Source organism: Abramis brama (assembly GCF_963993115.1).
Source record: "Abramis brama genome assembly, chromosome: 17".
NCBI classification, from domain to species: Eukaryota; Metazoa; Chordata; class Actinopteri; order Cypriniformes; family Leuciscidae; genus Abramis; species Abramis brama.
Window position 1 is genome coordinate 20,575,140 of NC_139979.1, and position 12,014 is coordinate 20,587,153.

At 37.1% G+C, this 12,014-nt stretch overlaps 2 protein-coding genes across 2 annotated transcripts; both read left to right on the top strand.

Annotated features, from left to right (window-relative positions):
• Positions 1–739: 739 nt before the first annotated feature.
• Positions 740–4,147, top strand: LOC311067031 (uncharacterized protein). The gene is made up of 5 exons (XM_084088568.1): positions 740–1,372; positions 1,544–1,656; positions 1,835–1,903; positions 2,740–2,871; positions 3,064–4,147. The coding sequence occupies exons 1-5, from the start codon at positions 1,360–1,362 to the stop codon at positions 3,409–3,411; spliced, it is 675 nt and encodes a 224-aa protein (XP_083944694.1). The 5' UTR covers positions 740–1,359; the 3' UTR covers positions 3,412–4,147.
• Positions 4,148–5,112: 965 nt separating this feature from the next.
• On the top strand, positions 5,113–11,748 carry grwd1 (glutamate-rich WD repeat containing 1). The gene is made up of 7 exons (XM_084088704.1): positions 5,113–5,350; positions 6,186–6,303; positions 6,411–6,573; positions 7,391–7,601; positions 9,948–10,090; positions 10,178–10,369; positions 11,154–11,748. Exons 1-7 carry the CDS (start codon positions 5,137–5,139, stop codon positions 11,460–11,462), a joined length of 1,350 nt encoding a protein of 449 aa, XP_083944830.1. The 5' UTR covers positions 5,113–5,136; the 3' UTR covers positions 11,463–11,748.
• The last annotated feature ends 266 nt before the right edge of the window (positions 11,749–12,014 follow it).

Sequence of the window (12,014 nt, forward strand, 5' to 3'; positions counted from 1 at the left end):
AGGTTATTTAATGTAAACTGATATATCACTCTACACACACACACACTGTATATACATATTTAGGTATCTTGGATGTGCAAAATCATTTTAGATTTAAAAATGTGTAATGAATCTATCAATGCATGTTAAATAAAAAAAATTATTCAGTTAAATGTGTTGTGTAGGTGTGAATGTCACCCTGAAGAGGATTGCAAGACACTCTTTCCTGTCTGCACGGGTTGATTGATGATGGCAAAGTAGGAATTGCTGGATCATTGCCATGATATCTATTACTCACATAGATAATCATGAATGTATTTATTCCAGATGGTACAAGGCAAGCTTTACTTTGCATAAAACTTTCTCATTTTTGTTTTTTGTTTTCTCGTTACATTGTAACATTACTACACTATAAAAAAATCCCAATACAGAAAATGTTTTATTTCACTCATTAATTATGCACTAAGAACATTTCTTTCTTTGATGCAATCTTTCATGTAACTATTTGAACTAAATGCACCACAAACTGACTGCTTTGTCTATGTAAATGACGGCATAGATGAATCTTCTCATTTTATAGGCATCACAAGCCTAACTGACTAATCTAGAACAGTATGAATTACATAAACGTTAAAATATAACATCCTTTTATTACAGACGTGAAAGCTTATGTGCTTAGTCACCATTTCACTTAATGAGTTGTGGGATTGAGAAAGCAACAGACATGGATACTTGAGTGGGGAGGAGGGAAATTAAAAACAGACTGCCAGAGTGCATGACTATGACTAAGCCCGGGAAAGGCCGTGCATTGAGTACTGATAAAGAGAGGAGAAGAGGGGGAGTGCATGCTGTTTAATGAGGTAAAGGGGTGGGGAGCTTTAAAGAGAGCAGGGAGAGAGGTTTAACCACCAGGACTTTCACTTTCAGTGAGCAAACAGCCTCCACACAGTCTGCTCCAGCAGCCTACAACAACAGATCAAATGTGCTGCTCACTAGCTTGCCAAGGCTCAAAACAAAGGGATTTATAAAGGAAGAAGGAAAGTAAGAGTAAAACAAACAGGAAACTAACATCTCACAGGAAATAGAGGAATATCTTGCTCTCCATCAGAATTTTCCCCCCCAGAAGACTTGGGAGTTTCCAAGTGACTGACTGGGATTGAGCCAGAGGGACAGAACGCGGTGCAGCTGTCAATGAGGGATCGAGGAGAAAGTGCAGCAGTAAGAGGAAGAGGAGACGTTGGTTAGTAGTCTCTGAAAGAGGCAGCTGGGAAGCCCACTGAGACTGAGATTCTTCCATAACTTTCCTGCAACAAATTGTCGCGCAAAAGGACTTGGTTAAGAAGAACATGGGGAATATGGGCCGCATTGGCCGGTAGAAGCATGTCACCCACAGGTAACGTGATACGCGCGCAGCGCTGACGAAGGTCCATCAATTGATGCGCGTATTAAAATGGTTGTATAATCAGACAGTGTGTATGGTGTGCGCGACAGTAAAATGCGTAGTTGTATTGAAAAATCTTACGGCTTTTAATGCTCTGAACCTTTGTCTACCTTTGCCTTTCAGTGCTGTTACTTCTATCAATATTGACTGTTCAAGGAAGTGGGTGCAATGATTTTATGAAGACGACGATCAGAAATCTGCAGGACTCTATAAACATTGAAAGAACGAACGGATTCGTGAGTTTCGCCCTTTAAAAAAAAAATTGTTTATTAGAAAGTTCACAATCTCATGTAGCCTATCTCTCCCATGTCATTTTGCACTGACCTTATTGTTGTTCTGCGGTTTTGGTAACGTGTGAGAAGCCCATGCAACCTACATCAAAGGATGTAAAATGACATTTTAAATGTGTTGCAGCCACAAGTGTTTCCGAAGAACTACGTCGTGTCTCACTACTTCAACGACAGCGCGCTGTGCAATGAGCCGGTAAGAATGACAGTTCTGTACGGGTCAGTGACGCACAATTTTGATACATTATATGCAGTTCAGTTACAGACAATAATTTAAATAAACCTGATGAACATGTTTTAGTTTTCTGAAATATTTTATTTTTATTTTTTATTTTTTGCCATTTTAATGGGGCCTACTTAAAAAAATAAAAAAATAAAAAAATAAATATATATATATATATATATATATATATATATATATATATATAATAAAATAAAATAAAATAAAATAAATAAATTATAAAAATAAACAAAAAAATTGCAATAAGTAGTATGGCATTATCTTTTATTATAGTTTCTTTAAAAATAACAGTGAAGTATATTCAATATTTTCAATATTTTAATATTGAAACAATGTTTATTTTTTTATAAAAACACTTTTTGTTCAGGTCAGACTGAGTAGCCATATTATATTCGTGACTCAAACATAAAAGACAATTGGCCCTATACTTTGAAATGACAATAATGATTGTGTACACTCTTGTAAATTAAGGTGCAAGGAAACTATTTACATTGAATTTTACAACACATGACATTTTATGCCATTATGAATCATTAAATCAAAATGATCTGTTGGATATGGTATATTTTTTCCCCAAATGAATGAAAGCAACAGGAGTAGATAAATTACATTTCTAAGAACTTGTCACATGTTTTTAAAACTAGAATTTCTCCTGATTTATCATCTTAGCCATCCTTGTTTGTCACAATGACAACAAACATAAATGTTTACTATGATAGTCATTATTGTTTATTACAGAGAACCAGTTTTGCTCAAGATTACATTGTGTGTGTGTGTGTGTGTGTGTTTAGTGCTGTGTGTTCAGTGCTGCTGTGTTCCTGTCAAATTCCTGGAGTCAGCTCTTCCAGCACCTCAGTAGAGTTCACCTCAAGTACAGGTTCATCAGTGAGCTGATTTACACGCTGGACGGCATAGCAAAAGTGGTATATCATCATATAAAGTTATTTCTTTCTAACACACTTTGATCAAACCATACTTCTTGCTACAACACTGTTTTATCAGATGTTGTATCAGTAAGTTTTTCATTCTTTATTGTAGGCTTGACAGATTGAACATCTGTATATCTTGTCATCTGAAGTCAGTGGGGTTTTTTTTCCGTATCTTTTTGTAAACAGAAATTCCCGGATCGTCCAGATCTTTCTGATTTCCCATCTGTCCAGTCATCGCCTGAAGGACTTCTCTCCTTCACCTCATCCTTCTTCACACAATGGCTCGATTTGAATTGTGCTTTCGGAGATCATAACTGCATCTTCCCCACACCAAGTGAAGAGGATCAAGAAAATCCAAAGGAGGGAGAAAATGTGGAGAGTCGTGAACCGGTGGATGAGCAACAGCCTGTGATAGAAGGAGAGACGGGTAAAATACAGCTCGACCGGGGTCCGACCAACAGCTATACACGTTGCACAGCTTTCACTCACTGGAGCTTATCTTTTCTATGGATAATATCAAGTCTGATCTGGTGAAAGTCAAGAAATCTGTTTTAAATATGCCACAAAACTTGCCCAGAAGAAGGCTTCACTTTGAAAGGACCGCTACTGTGTTGCCTTGATTTTAGTCAGTTTGGATGCTAATTTTGTTTTACACTGATAAATAAAGCTTGGTATTTGCATGAGATTTCGAAGAAATGCTCTCTGGATAAAGTGGCTGGATGCAGTTATGGATCAGTTCTGTTGGAGAAAAGGGATATTTTGGAAACCGGCACATGGCTAATATGAGGTTCTCTTTTATGTACAGTATGTGAATGATGTTTTTTTCTCCTCCATCATGTCTTTGCACTGATTGTTTCTATCACTTATCCAGTATTTCTATCATCTTATACAGTGAATTGTGTGTCATCCATGATAATTCAGGTAAAACCTGTTGACTGAATGTTTTAACATTGAATGTAGTGAAAAAGCAAAGAATAGATGAAGCCAAAAAGCTCTGCTTATCGCTCAGTGTTCAAGAGCGAACAACTGCACTCATGTAATACAGTTAATTCAATCCATATTAAATACAACTGTAGCATAGGAACCACAGCAAAGAAAAGACATTTACAAAAGGGTTACACAAGTCATGTTTACAAGTATTGTCTTGCATAGAGAAGGTTACTACTACAAACAATGTTTTACTCAAATGAATTTAACATTTTTGGTGTACATGTGTTGTCTGTTTTTACATATAGATTTTTATACATGAATAAAATCTTCTTAAGATTAATTCGGTGTTTGCCTGAACTGTCTATTGCGATTGTTTTTGAAAGAGACTATACGCTTTTGTTTGTCAGTGTGTTTGAATGAGGTCTCTAGTATCAGCTGGAAGGAGGGACTTGCAGATGAGGGCACAAATAGCAAGACAGCACAGAGACCTATTGTTCACACAATTCTGCTGTCCAAAATATAGCCTAGGGTTGAAACATCTCGAAAACAAACATGAAAACACAATTTGCCAGTCAACACACAATTAATTACATTTTAGTTGCATATTGTTGAAATTAAACAAGGTTGTTCATAATGTTGAAGGATTTTGCCCCGTTACATTTCAGCATTTGTTTTGATAAGCACAATATTTATCCATACCACATGCAAACTAGCACCAACCCATCTGGAGGGTAAAAAAATCCAATCTTAAATCTACTTAGATGGATTTTGGATGGATTTAGATGGATTTTGGGCACTTTTCAGTTGGACTTCATGAAAGAGAATGCTGGCCATTTTAAGATTATGATGGCCAGGTTAGAAGACTTAGACCAAGACTTTAAAATAAGGTCTCTTTAGTTAACATTATCAGTAACATTAACTAGTAACAATACATTTGTTACAGAATTTATTATTCTTATAAACATTAGTTTGTATGTAACTGTTCTTTGTTAGTTCATGTTAGACCATTAGCCTAAATAATATTAACAGATACGACTTTTGATATAGATAATGTATTAGTAAATGCTGAAACTGACATTAAATGCTTTACTAGAATTTTTCATTGTTAGTTAATTTAAACCAATGCCATCGCATAGATTATATTTCAATGCCCATATTTTTAGAAGATGACTTAAATGTTATAAGAATAAGAAGGATTTCTGGAAAACATTCTGTCTGGGACAACAATTCCCGCTAGCCCGGGGAACTGGGTGCTTTCCAACTCTGTACAAGGCTCAGGGTGCGCTTTAAACCACGTGACGTGAAGCGGAAACAGTCCGTTCTCTCAAAATGTCCGCGGCCGATGAAGACACGTTGCCTCAGGAGGATGATGAGTTTGAGGACATGGAGGCGAGTGGAAGCGACGAGGATGATGTGGAGGGAGGTGGACAGAACGGGGACGTAGAGGAAAAAGTTTATGTCCCCGGTCTGGAGGCGCTCCAGCCGGGAGAAGAGCTCGAGATGGACCGCTCCGCTTACCGCATGTATCACGAGTGCCAGACCGGTCAGTTTGCTGAACATGTCCGACCACTAAACATAAACAAGCATGAGCCATTTATTCATAGACATGGTGTTTGTATTACAGTCTGTTTGTAATACTACGATACCCTGAAACGGCCAGTTTTATGTTTGCATCTGTGCTAAGAGATGTCTGGGTATGTGATCCTAAAGTGTATTCCACATGTGTATCATCATTGACAATTAAAATATCAGGTAATTATGTGCAATTGTCCTGAAAATATTGTCACAATATCCTAATGGCAATGTAGGCTTTGTTTTCTCAAAATAATAATAATAATTGTTATTGTTTTTGTTATTATTATTATTATTATTATTATATTTTGAGCTGAGGCATTATTTTTAGGACAATTTACAAACTCTCATTACACTAATGCATTCTGACATGTCGTAATACATATTACAATACAAATTTTGCACAATAAAACAATAACGCTAAACAATTATTTTTATTACAAAATTAACATAAAAGTTAGTCAAACAAATTGTATTGTCATAAATTGTACTTTTTATCATTTTTGAGACATGGTAGTAAGAATGGGATTTGGGGGAAATGTACTTGAAAATTAAGGCGTTCTTCATCAAACCGATTATTTTTTTTAATAAATTGTAATACATTTTTTTTTTTTCTATTCTTAAAATTAGTGAAATACACATTTTAGTGAAAATGAGTTCTTTACAGGTTTTGTGAGAATGTTTAGAAGCCTTATTAACGTGAATTAAAATAGAAGCGCTTTTACGTTAATAACCAGCTATATCTGTTCTAAAACCATACTTGCTCTCTTCTTAAATGAATAGGTGAACTTCTCTTTGCCCTGCAGGTGCCCCATGTCTGAGTTTTGATGTGGTGCGTGATGGTGAAGGAGAGGGGAGGGAGCAGTTTCCTCTCTCGATGGTGCTTTGTGCTGGAACACAGGCGGACACTGCGTTAAGCAACAGGTAAACTGGCATCAATACTGGCAGAGCTTGTTACTTTTCATTAACTTCAGCAAACATCTAATACCTTTATTATGTTTGATAATGAAATGTTCTCAATCTCAATCCAGGCTTATTGTCATGCGCATGCACAATCTTCATGAAACTGACAAAGAAAAAGATGAAAATGAAAGCAGTGATGGAGAAAGTGATGAAGATGAGGAAGACGAGGATAAGAAACCACAGCTGGAGCTGGCCATGATGCCACATTACGGTGGGATCAACAGAGTCAGAGTAAGTCAAGTTGCTTTCATATTTAATCTACTTATTTATAAACTCAGCAAAAAAGAAACGTCCCTTTTTCAAAATGCTTTGTTTTAAAGATAATTATGTAAAATCCAAACAAGATTTACAGATCTTTAGATCAGGGTTTAGACAATGTTTTTCATGCTTGTTCAATGACCCATAAACAATTACCGGTATTGCATATGCACCTTTGGATCAGTCCTCAAGACACTAACAGTTTACTGGTGGTAGACAATTAAAGTTTCAGTTACAATAACTTGGGACATTAAAGAGACCTTTCTAGTACTGCCTCTGTAAAACCTGAATCTTGCTGCAGGACGCATGAGGACTGCAGAGGTGAACAGAGCGATAAACTGCAATGAGGACTGCTTTTTTTGATATTGACCCTTCCTTTCGTTCAGAGACTAATTTGCCCAGTTTTACAGACAAGGCTTAAGTCTAGTCCCTGACTAATATGCGTGTTTGAGCTGTTTTAACTGAAAGCAACTATAAAATAAATAGAGATGCACACCACCAGTAATGTGTTTTTTTTCTAAGGCATGTGTATAAAAGCTTTTTAAATGTCTTAAATGAACTAATCCTATCTTAATCTAAGCCCTGTCTGTGAAACCAGGCCTAAATTTCATTTCTGTTTGTCCAAAGTCTGTGAAATTTGTTCAGTTTGTCTCCATTGTTCAATCTTTTTATGTTCATACAAATATTTACAATTTTTTTTTTGCCGAGTAGATATCAGAAATTTAATCCAGCCTAACCCTTTTAATTTTCTCACTCATCTAAAGTTATTATTATCTTAATACTTGAATAGGTCACCCAGCGAGGGGAACAGGCATTGGCTGCTGTCTGGTCAGAGAAAGGCCAGGTGGAGATTTTTGACCTCCGACCTCAGCTTGAGGCAGTGCATAGTTCATCAGTGATGTCGGCCTTTATCAAGCAACAGAAGGAAGCCACGCCCCTTTTCAGTTTTACTGGTCACATGTCAGAAGGATTTGCCATTGATTGGTCACCCAAGGTACCAGGTGGGTAATATGAGGTGTGTTTGTCTTGAAGTGGCGCAGCGCTGACCAACAGGTGTATGACATCAAAGAACCATGAGATCGATTAGAGAGCAGACGGCTCCATATGCTTTTTAATCCCTCTCTTTTTACTTTGATGTTATACACTGATCTGTCTGCGCAGCGCCGCTTCAAGTTGAACACAACTATGGATTGTGACTTTATACACTGTTCCAAGTTATTATGCAAGGGATAGGGCTGGGACGGTATGGATTTTTTCTTACCGCGGTTGAAAAGCAAGAAATTCCCGCGGTATAGCGGTAAACCGCTTTAAATCAACCCCCCGCGCCAAATCTGTACATCTCACAGCACCCGCACCCAGTTCTTGCGTCTAAATTAGTTGCTTAAATAAACAAAATAATCCTACAATAGTAGACATAAGCCCTTTAAATACAAATAAATAGCCATGTTTTATAAAAATGTTCACAAAACTAAATGAAAATGTTGTATGTAAGATAACGTTAATTAAGTTGTAGGTTACGTTTCTAATGTCACAGGTAGCCTAATAATCTCAAGGTTTACTGCTTACACGATTATTTTGTAGTTTGGTGTACTAAAGTGTTGTTCTAAAATAAACATTCACGAGTGTACCTTATTACTTCTTCTCACTGCTGATTCCTGATGGTTTAGAGGACGAGTCGCCCGCTGTCGTTTCAAAGAATAGTATACGGCGAGCGCGTCAAGCATAAAATGCCTCGTCCACTTGGGGAGGCGCGCGCGCAGTCAGAGAAGAAGAGATAAAAGCCCACCCACACTGACAACTGATTGGTTGACTTACCGAAACGGGCCAATCAGTGTTGCCAGATGTACGATAAATATCGTATTTGTACGATAATTTTGACCTCTGTACGATGTACGATCAATAATGGAAAAAATCCTATAATGTACGATAATTTCAGAACTGTGTGACACTTCAAATGATGGTCGTTGTAATCATAGGGTTTCTCATTGATCTAGCTGTTGATTCTACGTCTACCGGGATAAGAACGTATAGAGAGAGGGAGCGAGAGACCTTGCGTGTGTGTGCTAGTGTGCCCTAATAGTCAATACGAATGGAATGTTATTATGTGTCATGGAACATTGCGCTCCCCAACTCGCGAAAGGTCGGATGTGCTCCATCTTTTGATGGATTCAAGGTTTTCTAAACAAAACTTATGTAAGACACAATGTCATTAGACACAATCCATGTCATTAGAATCAATGTAATTAGACACAACGTGCACACATGTGCAGGCCAATGCTTTTTTTTTCTTTTTTTTTTGCGGTGATGACGGTGACGAGCTCAGACCCGCGGTAGGCATCATGTGACCGCGGTAATGCGGTAACCGCCCCAGCCCTAGCAAGGGACATATCAGTAGGATTTCAGTACAATAAACATTCAGATTTTTAGTTTTTCAAAGAAAGTGCTTGTATGTTTTGTTTCTCATATCTTTTTAGATAACTGGTATCAGTCTCAGACAGGTTTTTTAAGTAGTTTGCCAGGTCTTGTTCTGGTTGTTCCACATTATTAAGCAAGTCTCAGTGCATGCAATATGGGGGGGAGGAGGAAGAAAGATGTTTCTGAAGATGAAAAAGCATGAAATGGTGCAATGTCTTGCAAAAGGCATGAAAACAACTAACTGAATGGAGATTATCGAACTATCAAAAGATTTGTGAGAATGGATTGTATTAAAAGGGCAGCTGTAAAAAGCCACTGCTGGCAGTTGTGCATAAAGTTAGAAATAAATGAAGACTCATTTTTAAATAGTTTTATTCACTGAAGAATTCCATACTAGTACTACAATTGATGGTCTGCCCCTTTAATGTAATTCATTTGTTTTACAGAAACTTTCCTTAAGCCTTTTTCTGACTGAGCTCTTCTATGCTTAAAATCACGACAATATTAGTTCGACAATATCCGTTCAGTTTCCACAAAATATGAGTTTACATGCCCTTTTCAATACCTTTTTCAACATCTTCCATGCTTTTCAACTTCAGAAAGATCTTTCTTCCTCCCCATATTGCATATTGCTCTGTAACTTGCTTAATAATGTGAAACAACCTCTTTAAGAAGGTTTTCCATTTACCTAAGTAGACCTGGCAAACTACTTAACAAACCTGTCTGAGATTGATAACAGTTATCTAGAGAGTAATAAAACGAACACTTTCTTTGTATAACTAAATGTTTATTGTACTGAAATCCCACTGATATGTCACTTGCATAATACTGTGGAACGCAGTGTTTATGAAAGACAGAACAGGGTCTTATCTCCATATAAATAGATGTCTAGTGACTAAAGGAACTACTAAGATTATGTTTACCTACCTTAGGACGCCTGGTAAGCGGCGACTGCAAGAAGAACATTCATGTCTGGGAGCCACAGGAGGGTGGAACTTGGAAGATTGACCAGCGGCCTTTCAGCTCACACAGCAAGTCTGTTGAGGACCTACAGTGGTCACCTACTGAAGCCACGGTGTGTCAGTCTACAGAGTAAGATGATATGAATGGATATTGATTAATGGATGTAATGTCTAAATGAGTGTTTCTCTCCCACCCCCAGGTTTTTGCATCTTGCTCAGTGGATCAGTCCATTCGCATTTGGGATTTAAGGGCACCACCTAATTCTATGCTTTCAGCCAATGAGGCTCATTCTTCAGATGTCAATGTTATCAGCTGGAACCGGACTGAACCATTTATTTTGTCTGGAGGAGATGATGGCCTCCTGAAAGTCTGGGATTTAAGGCAGTTCCAGGTGAGCATGAGCAAGAGGAAACAAATATAAGGTTTAATATAAGGTTTTATTATCCAACTAAAGGAAAATAGCAAAGTGAAACAGGTCAGTCTGGGATCACGTGAAGAGACTAACGCAATTGAGGCCATATAAACCCATAGCAGAACTGTGGGAACTGTTTGTCTGGTATATTGTTCCAGGATGTTTGGAACGACCTACCTGCAAACTACAGTACTCTGAAAAATGCTGTAAATTTCAGATATTTTCAAATATATAGCTATTAATTGTTCATGGTCTCTAGGATTTAAAAAAAAAAAAAAAAAACTCTTATGCCCACCAGTAAGGCTGTATTTACAGTAATATTGTAAAATATTATTTCAATTCAAAATTTCTGTTTTATATATTTTGAAATTTTATTTATTGTGCTTATTATAGCTGTATTTTTTAGCAGTCATTACTTCAGTCTTCAGTGTCTCATGATCCTTCAGAAATCATTCTAATATGCTGATTTAGTGCACAAGAAAAATGTCGTTATTATTAAAATGGTGTGTTGCTTAATGTTTTAGTGGGAAACATGATACATTCTTTAAAAGGATAAATGTTTCTTCCTGGTTGAATATAAAAGTACAAAAGAACAGTATTTATTTAAAATATAATTTTTTTTAACATTAGAAAAATATGGAACTTTTGATCTATTTAATTGGTTCTTGGTAAATGAAAAAAATGTTTTATCTTGCTGACCATAGCGTTTTGACTGGTAGTGTATAGATATGTTTTTTATTATTATAATTTTTTTTTTCTTCAGTCTGGACATCCAGTGGCCAGTTTTAAGCAGCACAGTGCACCCGTGACATCGGTCCAGTGGAACCCTGTTGACTCTAGTGTGTTTGCCGCCTCTGGAGCTGATGACGTCATCAGCCAATGGGATCTGTCAGTGGAATCATGTGACGTGGGAGGACAGGCAGAGGGCTTAAAACAGCTACCACCACAGCTACTTTTCCTTCACCAGGGCCAGAAAGAAGTGAAGGAGGTCCACTGGCACCCACAGATTTCTGGAGTTCTCATTTCCACAGCGCTGTCAGGATTCAACATCTTCAGAACTATTTCGGTTTAAGTGTGTGTGTGTGTGTGTGTGTGTGAGAGAGAGAGAGAGAGTGAAACAGACAGATTGGACAGATTTATTTCAGGCAGAAACGGTGTGCATGTGTATCATTTTTAATGTACATATACATAGATGGATGAATGGAACATCTCGGTATGCATGACTTGTATGCATTTCTATCATTTTCCCACCCTTTACTTGTACTTGTGGAACCAATTTTTCAACTTCTTGAGACAGAAATGATGTAATTGTATGTGACAAATTACTAATTCGTTAAAGCTCCGTTCTGAATCATCAAGTCTATTGGTTGTCTGTTAACTTCATTTATTTTACAGCCAGCATATTTTCCAAAGAGCCACATTTCCTTTGGTATCTGTTCAGTAAAAAAGTTTAGAATTGTTTTCTCAGGCAAATTAATGGACATAACAGGAAGATGTTTCGGTCTGAAGGCAGACTGCAGGTTTTTATTAAGGTTCATTTTCAAAAACCATAGTAGCCTTTTCACATATTATAAAGAGAAAAATGTATTGTTAGTCCTTATTTCTTCATGATTTTTTTTTTGAA